This window comes from Hipposideros armiger, unplaced genomic scaffold (genome assembly GCF_001890085.2).
Source record: "Hipposideros armiger isolate ML-2016 unplaced genomic scaffold, ASM189008v1 scaffold_752, whole genome shotgun sequence".
NCBI classification, from domain to species: domain Eukaryota; kingdom Metazoa; phylum Chordata; class Mammalia; order Chiroptera; family Hipposideridae; genus Hipposideros; species Hipposideros armiger.
This window is the reverse complement of record NW_017732102.1, coordinates 315,271-331,301: the sequence shown is the minus strand read 5'-3', so window position 1 is coordinate 331,301 and position 16,031 is coordinate 315,271. Positions and strand designations below refer to the sequence as shown.

The 16,031-nt window shown below is 39.7% G+C and overlaps 1 protein-coding gene across 6 annotated transcripts in view; it reads right to left on the bottom strand.

Moving 5' to 3' along the window:
• Positions 1-16,031, bottom strand: part of KIZ (kizuna centrosomal protein) — a 145,322-nt gene that overhangs the window by 19,382 nt on the left and 109,909 nt on the right. For 5 of the 6 annotated variants that reach the window (XM_019628166.1, XM_019628167.1, XM_019628168.1 and 2 more), the window contains 2 exons: positions 13,256-13,421; positions 12,304-12,369 (listed from right to left, as the gene is read on the bottom strand). In XM_019628166.1, the coding sequence (XP_019483711.1) occupies positions 12,304-12,369; positions 13,256-13,421 (232 nt within the window). Of the gene's footprint in view, positions 1-7,220; positions 7,774-12,303; positions 12,370-13,255; positions 13,422-16,031 lie in introns of those variants that run through there. The other variant, XM_019628172.1, reaches the window with a different exon arrangement.

Genomic DNA, 16,031 nt, shown 5'->3' with positions numbered 1-16,031 from the left:
GTCATAACATAGACAACAAAACAGCATCCATGTTTACATCTTCAATGTGGCCACAGATGAAAGGATTCCTGATATTAGCACCAGGGGCTGGCAATCAGATGTATTCCTGCTTTTGCTGGCTCAATTTAAGAACTTAACCGCAAACCCCTTATTACTGGATTAAAACTACCATCACACTGAAGAATAAAAATATAACTTATCTTGCCCTACTGAGAATCAATCAAGATAAAAATAAGTATTTAAAATGAGCATCATATTTTGAGATATTAAATGCTGTATAATTAAAATATGTACAGACAGGAACTCTTAACACTGAAAATAAATCCTAAGGCAACATTTTTTTTTTAAGATTTTATTGTGGAATTGGGAGAGGGGAACAGTGTTGGGGAATTGGGGAAGGGGACCAGCCAAGTTGTTGTTCTTCAATCTTTGTTGTGGAGTGCACCAGTCGCCATCTGCCTTCCCATCAGCAGCTCATGGCCTGTAAGCTGAAGGTGCTGTGTTCAATGTTAGTTGCAGGCGGGCGTGGCCATCATCCCACTGAGCCATCTGGGCAGCAGCTCAGCTCAAGGTGCCAAGTTCAGTCCCAGTTGTGGGTGGGCTTAGCCCACCATGGAACAGGCAATCTTGTTGTTACACCAGCTGAGCCATCCTGCCACCTGTTGGCAGCTCAGCGACAGCTCAGCTCGGGCACAGTGTCACTGGCCCCTGTTCCCACATCGAACTGGCGGCCCTGTTGCTCAGAGCTCGCGTTCTTAAGCCAACTCTTAACCAACTGAGCCACTTGGCTGGCCCCTAAGGCAACATTTTTTAATATTGCTGGATTGTGAAATCAGTTTGGCATATTGGAACTAATATTTAGAAAAATTTAATAAAGAAAGCACCAGATGCAGTGCATGCAGAGGGGAGGGTATTGTTTTGTGTAACTTCTGTTGTATGTGTTGAGTACTGGCCTGGATAGAAAGTGTTCCTTGCTGTAGGTCAGTCCCACTGTCTTAGGATGGCTCCAATAGGATGGCATCATAACACTTTCCAATTAATCCTAATGTCCATTTTACTTCAGATTTGTTGTAAAGTAATTGGGGGTGGTGGAGGTTAATCAAATCAGGAACATAGATACTGCAAATAGACTGGATAGGGTGGGATAGTAAATGCAGACACTTTCTGGGGCCAAGCAGGAACTACACATAAGTGACTCTGGTCAGGTGGGCGCAGTGGGAGAGGTGAGTCTTGTAGCAGGCTGGAATGCCATGTACATGCCCTGTCGAGGGGGCAGCTGTTCTCTGACTATAGCCAATTGCTGCCAGGTGGGGAAGTGGGCCTAGTCTTAACAGACTTCTGCCTTTTTAAATGAAAAAATAAAAAACTGCACAGGCCAAGCAGAACATACTTACAATGCTGAAACTAGATGGTGGTGAGCAATTTTTTTTTTCTGTGTTGCAAGAAAACTTTGTGAAAAACTTCAGCCAATAGAGACAAAATAGACAAAGCTAGATGTTAGGAAAAGCTCACTTAGTTTAAAGAGTTGCGAGGCCCCAGAACATATTGTCAAGGGAGGCTGCAACAGCTGTATGGAGATTTTCAAGTAGCTGTCTGTATCAAATGGACCAGGTTTCTGACTCTTTGGATGCAAGAGTATACTTTTTACTAGGGGTGCTCAAAACAATTCAGACATCCTCCAGGAATAGTCTAGAAGACTTGAGTAGGAGGCCAACTTCATAAAGCAAAAAGGCAAAAAGCTATGAGGTTCAAATTAGCCTGTTATAAACAAGGTAAGGACAAGGTTCATATATTATTCAAGGAGGAAAAACCTTTAATTTTCTCAATGGACAAGTAAACTCTAAATCTGCAAATTTGAGGATTGGGTGGCTCCTTAGGAACTCCAGTGAAACACTTCCTCCCATTATTAATGTCAAACTGTCAGAAAACTATTGAGTAGTAAAAATTATTAGATAAGGCAATTATTTCTAAACAATACTTATTTTCAATTAGAATGTTCTGGTACACACAGAAACAAACATGCATGCATGATCAAGCTTTCAGTTCTGGGTCTCTCAGTCAAGCATCTATTGCATACTCAAATCTGTGTTGATTTAGTTTAAAAAGTAGAAAAGATTGCAGTTTAAAACATAAAGTAAGGCAAGGGGCCCAGGGGGTTAAAATCTATCCTTGGCTATTAATTCCAGACTGATGACACAATGAGATAAATATATCTTCCTACTTCCTTACATAAGCTGGCCGAACCCAATCATTGATCTTCCTGCAAAGTGGTATGGATCACTGAGATTGTTTCTTTCTTTTTGATATACATTTTGTGTCTAGAAAATGAAAACAGCTAGAGAAAACAAAGTGAAAACATGCTGAATAGAAGGAGGTAGGAGAGAGATGATGTTGAGAGGAGAAAGAAAAAGCCTCAACTTCTTATCTTTTATTCTCTTTTATATGCAAATGTACACCTGCTAAAATACTTTTAAATCTACAAATAAAAAGAAATATCTGATGAACAAGTGCTTTTAACAACCCATTACATGAGCCAGATAAACGTGTGGTTCACCAGCCTCTATGGGGTATCTCTGAGTCAGAGAATCTGTCCATGGCTTTCCCAGAAACCCCTAATGAAAACAGAAGAGTTGGGTCTGGAAAAGGAATAACAAAGGGAGATGCAAATAATACTATCACTACAGCTAGAAAAAAACAACCTTGAACTGACAAAGAACTGGGAATCTTTGAGTAAGGAAGGATAATTGTCATTCTATATGAAGTGTTTAAAATTTTAAAAATTAAATTTGAAAAATATTTTCTGTCCACCAAGTTTCTCAGTGCTGTTACTTTTCACGTATACCTACACCCATGCAAAATTTTTTTGCACAATCCACTAGATGTGTTGTTGATACAGCAAACCCAGTCGTTTTTGCAAAATAAAACAAAAATTGTGGGATATATTTCTAAAATTGATTCTAAAGTTAAATATTATTACTTAAAATCCAGAAACCACTTGTCTAATAATCTGTTCAAATGAAAATGAGAAATTGGGATATGGGTGCTTTCACAATTCTGAAATACAGAAAACTCAACTATATTTAGGAATTCTTTTTTTAAGGCCATAAGTCTATGCCAATGTGAGATACACAGGTTGGGTCCACTTTTCACATCCAGACTTTCCACTCTACTCCACCAGTAGTCTGGGCCTATATCTATTGCCCAGGTTTCTCTGTCCTGTCACAGAGAGGGCCAATACGCAAAGTAACTCCTAATTCATATGAATTGCCTAGAGCTGCTTCAGAAAGTAAGTTTTTACATCACATTCTTAATTTCTATGGAGGAGTTCAACAATTACACCTGAGAATAAATGCCAGACTTATAACTGACCTTTAATGGATGTTCCAAAACTGAACTGAAACAGTTTTGCTGGTACTGCTTCACATGTAAATTTATAACCACAGTGCCTGCCACTTAACACTGTTCAATCATGGGAGGTGAATTTTCAACTCTCAAAGTCATGGAATCTTTACACTTTCAAAGACTGAATAATCCTTATCAGGAAGGTATAGTTTATTGGCATAATTAAATAGTTTTTAAAGACAATGTTTTTAGCAATTGGCACTCAATTTATATAATGAGAAAAATCACAAATAAAAACATTATCAATTTCATCATCTATAGTAGCATCAGAAATAATCACTTAATAAGATGAACTGGATGCTAGGAATGTAAAATATGAAGAAATCCCTCTTCAGCCCCTGGAGTGGATTAAATAGTGTCTCCTCCAAAGTTCAACTCCACCCAGAACCTCAGAATGTGACCTTATTTGGAAATAAGTTCTTTGCAGATGTAATTAGTTAAGAATCTCAAGATAGAATCATCTTGGACTTCTAGTAGGCCCAAAGCCCAATGACTGGTGTCCTGATGGAAAGAAGAGAAGACACAGGAGACCCAGAGGACGACAAGTGGATATGAAGATGGAGGCTGAGACTGGAGTGATTCGGCCACAAACCAGAAGCCACCAGAGTCTGAAACAGGCCAGGAAGGATCCTCCCCTGGGGCCTTCAGAGGGTGCACGTTCCTGCTTTGACTTAGACTTCTAGCATCCAGAACTATGAGAGAACACATTTCTGTTGTTTTAAGGTTGTGGTACTTTGTTACAGCAGCCCTAGGAAGATACATTCAGCCCTCTGTATCCACTGGTTTAGCATTCAAGGATTCAGCCAACTGCAGATGAAAAATATTTTTTAAGGAATCCCAGAAAGTTCCAAAAAGTCAAATTTGGATTTACCATGTGCTGAGCACTATGCTAAATCCAAACAAATGAAGTGAGGTGTAGGCATACTCTGCCTACATAAAAATATAATGCCATTTTACATAAGGGACTTGAGCATCTGTGGATTTTGGTACCTAAGGGGGTGGGGGTAATGGGTCCTGGAACCAATTCCTCAAATGATACCAAGGGATGATTGTAGCACACTCCCTGATTCCTGATCTTATTAAAATACCTGAATCCCAACCTCTTCTCTCTCCACTTGAGTCTCTTGTATAAAGTGAGGGTGTTTCACATAACTTCCAAGGACTCTTTCATCTTTGAGACCCCCTGCTCCATCGTTCTCAAACCTGGGGTCACTTGGGTGTGTTATGAAAGACTGATGCCTGGCTTCCACCCCTAGAGGTTCTGATGTAAATGGTCAAGGGAGCGGGTAAGGCATGGGTATGTTTTAAAACTCCACACAGGATTTTACTGTGCAACCGCTGAGAATTTCTCTGGGCACGTAGGAGTTCAGTGCCTTGAACGCAGGGGCATCCAATCAAGAGCACTTAGAAAGATGCCTTTCATTCTTTAATGACCATGTTAAATAACACCACCACTGCAGCATCATGAGTGAGGAAAGCTTTGCTGTAGCAAGCAGCAGGCAGTTGGCCTGGTAGGTAAAGTCCCAGCAGCCTGACCCCTGCCGTAGGGACAGGGCCACATGATCTGCAACGGACAACCCAGAAGCATTTGGTGGTTCCTTGGTTGTGCATGAGTTGGGGGTCCGTCCCAGGCACAGCAGGTCAAGCCCATCTTGACGGGTTCTTGTGCATTGGAATGGGACAAACAAGGCACATTCTTAGTGAAATCTCAGCTGTGGAGGTATCATGTCACTGTACTTTGGCAATCCAAAGTTGTCACCAGTCTTTTCTCCCAGGATAAATCCAGTCACCAATGACAACTTGTCCATTGTATATTTCCAGCTGTTTTCCAATTTGATGTAAAACTCATGCAATAATGTTTTGGGAAGCACTGCCCCAAACTCCAAGTGGCACCCTTCAAATTTATGTTGACCTCCCACAAAGCTTCTAAATGGATGTACCTTAGTATGACCTTGAATATTTCAGCTTGCCAAAGAATATCATTGAGAAATGGCACAGAGAGGCAACCACTTTCAACACAGCTTGACCAAGAGAATTTGTGTCAAAAGAATGAGAGGCTGAATGGACATTCTTAGAGGCTTAATCCTCTTGAGATAAAAGCTGAGAGCCCTTTTCACATGGAGCTTAAGAAGATGAGTTTTGCCAGGATGGGCACGTGGGGTGGGAAAAGTACCGGTGGAGTGAATGACTGAAAGAGATAGTATTTTGGCCTGAATCAACAAGCATTTAAGGAGACTCCTTAATACTCTCATTTCTATTCATTTGTTTGATAAAATATGCCAGCTACTATGCTAGGTGACGGGTTTTTATGATATTTAGCATAAGCTACATCATTTGCTAAAACCAAAATTCACCTAACTCTCAAATGCAAATTTCATGCGAATACAAGTAAAATTGCCAATGTGGGAAACTTCACTTTGAGGGTGTAAGCAGTTCAGAGGGAGACTTTCCTTCATAATCTTCATAAGCATCACTTTAATTCTGGCCTAAGTGTTTCAGGGAAACACTGAATTGAATATCCTACTACCTGCACGTGGTCCCAGGCCTAGGTGTACTCAGATTTGCTCCTCTTTATAAAGGGCATACCTCTTGGTACAATCCATACTTAGAAATCCTTGCAAGCTGCCCACCTCTACAGGTCTAACACAAGAGGAAGGAAAGGTACGATTGCATTCATTGCTGCTCTCAAAAGCATCCTTGTGGAGCTCATCTTTTGTTATGATACATGCTGTTGTTTAATTGATCCAGACATCCCAATGCAGTCTTCTCTGTTATAAAACAAAAGAGGCAGGGTGGTGGAACAGAAGGCGTCCAGGGCTTAAATCCTGAAGTTTGAGTTTAAATTCAGATCCAACATACTAGCTATATGGCCTTGAGCAGGACTCAGCCTCTCTGTTTCTGTTGGACAGTCTGTAGAGTGGGTTACTAATATTTACCCCACAGGGCTGTTGTGGAGATGAGAAATGATGGAGGCTTAGTGAGGGCAAGGACCCAGTCTTTTGCTGTCCGTGGTATTCCCAAGTAAAGGTATAATATACATGCAAATGATATACTATTTATTATATATAGAAAACTACACATTCACAGATGGCAACATTAATCTTTGATTTCTACCTGGTTCTTTCATGTGAACAACTAGACTAATGAAAAGGGTAGATAGTGTTAACAACAACAGATCACAGGCTGTGGGAATACTTACTCTGGTTGTATGTGTCGGTGTATGTATGGGAGGGTTTCTATGTACACTTTAGCACAGATTACAGGAGCTAAAGTTATGAAACTCACACTCTTCATAATGATGGTTAACAAAACAGATGCCTTCAGAGTGATAACAAACACTTTAAGGATGTGCCCTTCTTCCAAAAAGACCTATGTTTGGGGGTGATACACAAATAAGAAAGGGAAATTAAGAAATGAGAATGTTGGCATGTTTGATTTCTTTAATATGGACTGAGAAACAGAGTTTCTCAGCATTAGAAAGTAATTCCTAGAAATGAGAATTCCTTCCATAGTGCCTCTCTAGAGGGTAAGTTCCCACCATAGCTCAAGCACCCAGCACAGAATCTCATACCTGGCAGACACTCAGTTTGATTTTGCTGATATGAAGAGCTAGAAAGTTTTTCCATTACTGAGCTGTGAATTCCATCCCTGCAACACTCACAAACAGGGGTTTGTGAGCTACACTCTATAATTATGCTCAGTTAATGTTCTGCCTTCTACATGGGGCAGCCCTACAAATATTTAAAGATAGCTTTTGTGCCCTTCTCAGGTTAAACTTCCCCAGGGTCATCATTATTTTGAAAGTGGTATAACCTCAGTTTCCCACACATTCTTCCCAAACTCCTGGTGCCTGCGCTGGATTTTACCTCGGCCTCTTTTTCTACTATATCCCTTCTGAGATGGCTGCAAAGCAAATAAAGCCACACAGAAGGACACACAGTGAAGTGCATTTTCCCACTACTAAGAATTACCATTGTAACCTGCTGGTGATCAGTTTGGGGAGCAGCTTGAACAAGTAAATTTTAATCATAGCATCATCTATGTTTAGTTACACTAAAGTAGCCCTAAGTGTCATTATAAAGCAATCTCATCCACAACAAGGGAGGTTCCCACAAAAAGGAACCACAGGAAAATGTTGATGATAATTTTAGTTTATTGAGAAAATTGGTGCTCTCATTGGACTTAAGGTTTTAAAAAACGTTCCACATGTGTGTACATGTTCCACAGAACATTAATTTTGTTGGCTATTTATAGGAAGGATTATATTTTCAAATAGAAAGTAAGTTATTTGACTCTACGTTCACACTTTAAACAGTTCATTTACTAATAGTCTTCTAAAAGTCTTCAACATGCTCCTGTGTGTTGTGCATGCTGCAGAGGGAGAGAGAGACCAGACCAGAGTTTAGTCACAAGATATGCATTCCTTGCAGTATCTTCTGGGTGGAGTACTGCACACATCACATTTAGGAAAATGCTGCATCTGATCATCAACCTTGTGAGGCGGCACAGTAGGGAGGACTGCTACCTGGTGATCAGGAACCCTGCAATGTCCTCACATGTGTGCACATAAGGCAGAGACAGCGGGGCCTTGACCAGAGAGACCACCCAGTAGCCACTTCATCAGCTTTTTGTGATTCTTCTTAAAGGGTTTCTTCATGGGACTAATTAGAAGTTCCAAAAGTAGCATAAAACTCTCTACAAGTTTTTTTGATAAGTAAACATCCTTCTGGATTCAAATCCAGAGTTCTCAAGTGGAAAATTCTTACAGACACTCATTTAGTGGTACTATCAGGAAAGCATGGTCTATGAGGCATTAGAGCAGCACTGCAACTGAGGAAGGCGAGCAGCCGTCAGAATAACAAACAGACTGGCAGTGTCCAGGTGCCCTTCTGGGACTCATCTCAGGCTTACTCCTCCTGTGGCACAGCACCCCTATCGCCCCTGCTTCTTTTTCTCTTTGAATTTGTTTTGCGAGGTTCCTTTTAACTAGATGTCACTGGATTGAAATGTGGGGGCCAGTGCATAAGACCAAAACTACTACTAACAGTCACATTAATATTATTAGTAGAATCACAGCTAACATGTATGAGTGTTTCATACACGCTTGACACTTTCATACACATGACCTTATTTAAACTTTAAGACAATCTTGCCATGTACTATGTATGTCTAATTTTCTAATACAGAAGCTTAGAGAGGTGAAAAAATGAGCAGAGTGTAAAGAGCAGACACTGACGGCTGATGTCAAAGCCCAGCCTCAATTGCCACATCTCCTCAACTTCCAGAGGGCAGCCTCTGGAATGTTCCTTTTCTTTAGAATATTCTAGAAGGAATGCAGCCCATACAAACAGGAAAGCCTCAACAGAAGTATTACAAAGGAGGAGGCAGGATCTATCTTAAATCAAACTGTACACTTGTCTTGCCTCACCAAAGGCCAACTCTCCAAATAATTATGACAAAAGATACAAAAATTTAATAAAGAAATGACGGTCAAGAACTTAGAGATCAGGCCGGCCGAGTGGCATGTTGGTTAACAGTTGGCTTGGGACACCAGCTCTGAGCAACAGGGCCCCGGTTTAGATCCCACATGAGGGCCAATTACACTGCCCTCTACAGCTAAGATGGTGAACAACAGCTCGACCTGTAGCTGGGCTGCCATGAGTCGCCGGCGATGGCATAGGCTGCAGCCCCTGCTGCAGTGGGCTGCCATAAGCTACTGTGGGTGGCTAGCAGCCAGCGTGAGCAGCCGGCAGCTGGTGTGAGCTGCCAAGGGCCGCCGTGAACGGCTATCCAGAGGCCGGCAACTGATCTGCCTCATCCAGGAAGAGCGCAATGATAATACCAACATGGGCCAGTGAAGCAACGTCCTCCACAACTAGACTGAAGAACAAAAGGACAGCAACTTGTCTGTTCCCCTCTCCCAATTCCTCAATAAAATCTTAAAAAAAAAAAAAAAGAACTTAGAGATCAAAGTAGCTTCAATGACAGACACAACAATAGTATTAAGCAGAGCCAAGGTGAATGAGGCCCTCAAACATTAACTTCCTGGGAGGTCCAGTGGGTGGGGAGCAAAGAATGAAGACAGTGTGGTTGGTGGCAAGGACAGAACAGCAACACTTGAACAAAGTAAATGGCTTTGAAAGTTTTTTTTTTCTTATCTCTCAAGTTATTTTGTGTCTAATACTTTGGCATGCAACAAGCACAAAGCATTTTTGTAAAAAAACTGTCTACTATTGATAGATTGATGGCAGGTTGTTGGAATTACAATTTCTTTAAAAATTTTAATAGCAAATAGCCCTATTACTTCTAGGCTCATCACACCTCTTTCTGCATGAAGAAAAATTTGAAACTCTGGTACTTAATTATGTCTTCTCTTATAAACAAATTCTATGAGATAGATACAGAGAACAGATTGGTTGTTGCCAAAGGCAGGGGTTGGAAGGTGGGTGAAATGAGTGAAGGAGGTCAAAAGGTACAAATTTGCTGCAAATTAAAACCACAGTGAGATATCACCTCACATCTGTCAGGATGGCTATTACAAATAAGTCAACAAACAAAAAGTGTTGGTGAGGGTATGGAGAAAAGGGAACCCTTGTGCACCGTTGGTGGGATTGTAAATTGGTGCAGCCACTATGGAAAACTGTATGGAGGTTCCTCAAAAAATTAAAAATAAAACTACCTTATGATCTAGCAATTCCACTTCTGGGTATTTATCTGAAGAAATCCAAAACACTAATTTGAAAAAAAATATGCATCCCTATGTTCACAGCAGCATTATTTACAATAACCAAGATATAGAAGCAACCTAAGTGTCTACTAACAGACAATTGGATAAAAAAGATGTTGTACATATATACAATGAAATATTACTTAGCCATAAAAAAGAATGAAATCTTACCATTTGCAACCTAGATGCAAAATGGATGGACCTAGAGGGTATTATGCTAGGTGAAATAAGTCAGACCGAGAAAGACAAATACCATATGATTTCACTTATATGTGGAATCTAAAAACAAAATAAATGAACAAAACAGAAACAAACTCATAGATTTAGAGAACAAATTGATTGCTGCCAGATGGGAGGGGTGTTGGGGAATGAGTGAAAAGGAGAAGGGATTAGGAAGTACAAATTGCCAGTTATAAAAATAGTCACAGGGATGTAAAGTACAGTATAGGGAATATAGTCAATAATGTAATAACTATGTATGGTGTTGGGGGTACTAGACTTATCAGAGTGATCCCTTCATAAGTTATATAAATGTCTAATCACTATGTTATACACCTGAAACTAATATAATAATGTATGTCAACTGTAATTGAAAAATAAATTTTAAGAAAGGCCCAAAAAAGTACAAATTCCCAGTTATAAAATAAATAAGTTATGGGGAGGTGACTAAGGTTAATGACACTGTATTACATATTTGAACATTGCTAGGAGAGTAAATTTTTTTTCTCATTACAAGAGAAAAAAATTTTGTAACTAGGTATGATGATGAATATTAGCTAGACCTATTGTGATAATTTTGCAATGTATACAAATATTGAATTATTACACTGTACATCTGAAACTAACATAGTGTTTGTTATATGTCAATTATTCCTCAATAAAAAAATTCTATGAGAAAACAGCATTTGCATTAATTTTGAGGAGAGTCATCTACTTGCAGCAAGGGATGATTGGAAAGAATATTTAAAAGATAAATAAGAATGGGCAGCTAGGGAACTTCCTGGTTTCTCCCCAGTAAACCTTCACAATTTTAACTGAAATAAATTCAGAGGTCATTAGATACTTCTGCATTCAAAGGTAAATGCAAAAGAAAAGCATCCAAATGACTTATTTGTTATTTGTAGTTTGTGATCATTTACACTTTTATTAATAAAAAATTTAAAAAAGAGGGAACTCTACCAGGGTTTTCTCAAAATGAAGAACAAAAATGCAATAAACATATCACTGGGAAATGTTTAAGAGAAAACCTCTGTATTTTAGAGTGAAATATTAACTGATGCAGAGTATATACAATAATTGCTCTACTATAAACTCCTGTTTCAAAACCAGAGTTCATCACAGAAACATGGCTTTAAAAAATTAATCATCAGGCCATGAATTGTACTGCCATAAAAGCCATTCCTTTCTGCATATAAACAACACAACTACCACATATGTAGATGCATGCCTCAGTACAGCAGTGCAACGGTGTATTTACTTGTATAAATATTTAAAGTCAGACCTTTGAATTTATAATGAAATAGCACACCACTTTACAGAATAAGGTACTACTAAATTTAGATGTACAACAAATAGAACCCTGCTCAGAATACTAATTGCTGCTGTTGATATTCTAAAACTAAAAAAAGTAATGATATTTAGATTTCATCTAAACTAGCCTAACACATGTGCAGAAATCTTAATAGGTCTTGATGAAACCTTATTGCTAAAAATTCTAAATTATCAGACAGGCTTTGTGACTCAGGCACAAGAAAGCTTCCTGTCTGGCACTTTTTTTTCCCTGCTCTTATTTTAATGATACACATTTAATTATCACAGGAAAGAAAAGAGTAAAATCAGAAACATCTGTAGTTTGCCAAATAATGACTGGGTGTTCCCCTTGGAGATTGACCTTTTCACATAGACGCAGGTGCTGAAAGGCTACGTGATAGGGGATGCTCACATGTGTAAATGTACAATATGATTAGGAAAAATTCAATAGACACGGTTATTTTCCACCTTAGTTTGTGTTATGTAGGCTTGCAGGCTATGACTATGTGCTTTTATGGTTAATCTACTGCTCCAGCATGTAGTAGTTAGAACATACCTGCTCTTAGCAGAGTCCACAAACCACTAACCTAGAATGTTCTGATTATATAATAAGGTTGACTCCTCTTAGGCAACCATAATTTTACCTGTGATTGGAATCTTTACTGCCATGCTTTCTTCTTTGCTATCATCAACATAGCCACTTGAAACTCCTAAAAACCAAACACATGATAATAAAAATGTATTAAAGGGTTATACTTATGGATTAGGCCTTTGTTTTTTTAACTACCATTCCTCTTATTTTCACTACCTCCCCACCTTCTTTTTTTGATTAGTTTATTCCTTGTCTGAAATAGTACCATTCCTAAAATGAAAACTATTCTAAAACTAAGGTATCTTCATTTGTTTTTATGCAAAATAGTTTAGCCTGACATCTACGAAACTTGAGTGGGGCTTAAAACAAGTGAGCCTCAAATCCTGTGCCTGTATATCAACTTCTAAATACATCCTGAGCAACTCATAGCTGTCTTAGAAATACTACTACAGCCTTTTACTGGCATGTCCTAACAGTAATGCTGAAGTAATCACAATTCCTAATACTAAAAATTGGTTTTTTAAATTTTGGGGGTATAAATTCATTGATTCTTAGTCATCTGTTCAGACTTTTATAAGGTTGTATTATAATTAAAAAGAAAGTGTATAAATTAAGAGTAAATTCTACTAAGTGATATAAAAAACTTCACAGTATTTTATGTGAAGTTTTTTATGGAATCATTTTAATGGAATCGTCTTCATCTTTGTAGGATGATCAAAATTATCTACTGCCAAGTGATTAGTTTTTAAGATTTCATAACTTATAAAAACTTAATTTATTGGAAATTCAGCAGAACTGCAGATCTATAATTAGGTTTCCTATTCCTGTGGGACTAAACAAAATCATGTATTTATTGAAAGGTGGTATAAAACAAATAACATATTATGCATATTAAGATCAGAAGCTCTCTCTAGTCCCCTTTATTTTATAGGTATACCTTGAGAGAAGGTGTTGGGTTATTCTGATTGGATTTTTGCAATGGATAGACCATTTACCAATAGTACCTTGTTCCCTTGTAAGAACACTGTTGAGCCACAGAGCCGGTTTTGCTTCCTTTATTCCACTATTGTCATTCAGAATAGATGGCAAGTTGCAAGATAATTCATGACTGTGGACAGCTGACCTAGCCTCATACTCTTCTGTAAGGGCTCTTTTCAATAATGCTGTTGCCTACAGTGTTTGAAAGAAAGCACAAAGAAATAAAAACAAATTGTAGCTACATTCCCCTTGGTCTCAAGACCCAGCCTTCAAATACAATTTTAGGTTAAGCTTTACTTAGTACTTAATACGCTTCCTGCCATTTAACAAAATTAAAAAGTCTTCAAGATAAAATAACATGATTATTTTCCAGCAGAATTTAACTCTTTACAACAAGTTACACTAGAAATAATACTTTTTTTTTTGTGGACTGAATCTTATGTAATGCAGAAGTGTTCTTCTACTTGTCAAGTATGTGTATAAGATATGACCACCTCTGTTAATCTGGGCTGGTTTATCAAAGATTTTTCTCTTTCATTGCATGAATCCTTTGGTTTGAATTGAGAAAGAGATCTGGAAAAATGTGACCTCATGGTAACCCCATCCTTCTTCAAAGGGCCCCTAAACTTTCCTCAAATGGGGAGACTGGAGAAAAACTTGGTGGCTGAGGAGAAGACACTAAGCAAAAAGAGAACTAACCTTGTCCTAAACCATAATCTTCAATCGAGATTACAGATGCTCTGCATTTTGCTGCTAAGTCTGCTGGGGAGCTGGGGAAATTTATCCGCCACACTGCCTATCTATTTTCAAAGGGCACTGAACTATCTTACCCATATAACCTCATGTGTCCTGGGTAGGGAGGTTGGCAGAGATTTTATCACAGCCAGTTTGAGAGGTAGAGAAAAAGTGGCAATTACAGGACAGGTTAATACACATGTCTCTTAATTTCCAGGTCAGCACTCTTAAAAATATACTGGTAACAAGAGTAAAACAACCAATGACAACATCATCTTGCTGCCAGAGTGTATGTTTCTCTCTCACTTCCTACTGGGAAGTGGTGATGTGCTCAGGTGGTTGGGAGAGGAAACCTTGGCGGTGGTGTTGACCTTTCACTGGTATCCGGTGACAGCAGTAAATACAAGGCCTTGTCCAACCTAACCTGTAGGAAACAGAGATGAGATTCTACACATTAATATGAAGAGTGGAACTGGACAAAGCCTCACAGGTCATCGTTAGTCTAAGAGTGAAGCCGTAGCAACATAATTATCTAGTGAACAAGGAGGAAGATAATAATCTTTCCTTGTAATTTAAATGAAAAAAGGCAAAAATGCCCAGACAGGGAGAAATCACTGAGGCAGAATGTGGAAGAACTGGGCTTGCAAGTTTAACTTTGAACATACAAGGCCACTGACATCAGCCTTGATAACCCTGCAAAGCTCCTGCCCTTTGTTCTCCCCAGGACCACCTGGCTTCCTGGGCCTGCGGCCTATCCTAGAGACTGGAGCAGCTGATGTTAGGGGATTTAAGGAGTTCTAGTTTCCTTGGCCAAAGGACTTGGTGTCAAGTTAGCCTTGCAGCCAGGACCTGTCTGAGGTCCAGTTCTATAGTAACTAGGAGCTTTTCCTTTATTTGTATAAAGTAGTCCCTGGATTTTACTTGGGATAATCTGCACAGTATCCCTGCTTCTGCAGACTGGGGTTAAGAATCCAGTCCAGGCCAGGGCTGGCTCCCATCACTGGCTGCCATAGAGCCCAAATTTCAACTGCCCACATGGAACACTGCTTTACACCTGCTTCCAGAATCTGTCCAGGAAGAGAGGGGTGAAGAGTAGTACCAGCTCCTTCAACTGCCATCTCTCAACCATCATTGTGCTCTTTGGAGTATCCTGATGTGTCTCATTTCTAAATATCTACCCATTCTGATCTAGGCTGTCCCCATAGAGAGTTAAGGTTGTATTCTGTGGGCCCAATAACCTGGGTATATGAAAAGCATTTTAGAATATGAACAAAAAGAATTCGCCCAAATTCTGTAGTGAAAGCTATAATTTTCTCTTTCTGACATTTAAAATAATCCAAACTTTCTGAAAGCACTTCAAATAGGTATTTCTCCCTCATATTACCTTATGCAATAGCTGTAACTAATAATTTTTTGGCATGACTTCATAATAGCCACTGTCTTACCACACATTTTTTTTTTTTAAGATTTTATTGGGGAATTGGGGGAGGAGAACAGCATTGGGGAATCAGGGAAGGGGAACAGACAAGTTGCTGTCCTTTTCTTCTTCAGTCTCGTTGTGGAGGATGTCGCTTCACTGGCCCATGTTTGTATTATCATTGTGCTCTTCCCGGGTCAGGCAGTCGCTCACCGGCCATTGGACAGCTGCTCACGGCGGCTCACGGCAGCTCACGAAAGCTCACGCCAGCTGCTGGCCAGGCCCATTGTAGCCTACTCCATGGCCCAGCGACTCACCGCAGCCCAGCTCCAGGTCGAGTTGTTGTTCACTATCCTAGCTATAGAGGGTGCAGCATCACGGGCCCTCATGTAGGATCCAAACCGGGGCCCCCCTGCTCAGAGCCGGGGTCCCAAGCCAAGTCCCAAGCAACGCGCTACTCGGCCAGCCCTTAACACACATTTAAAAAATAAAATCGTTAAAGGGCTGTTGAAGCTTTCCATACTTTGTCCAGTAGACAGTGGGGGGATGGGAACAGTGGTGGGGAATTGGGGGAAGGGGAACAGACAAGTTGCTGTCGTTTTGTTCTTCAGTCTAGTTGTGGAGGACGCCGCTTCACTGGCCCAAGTTGG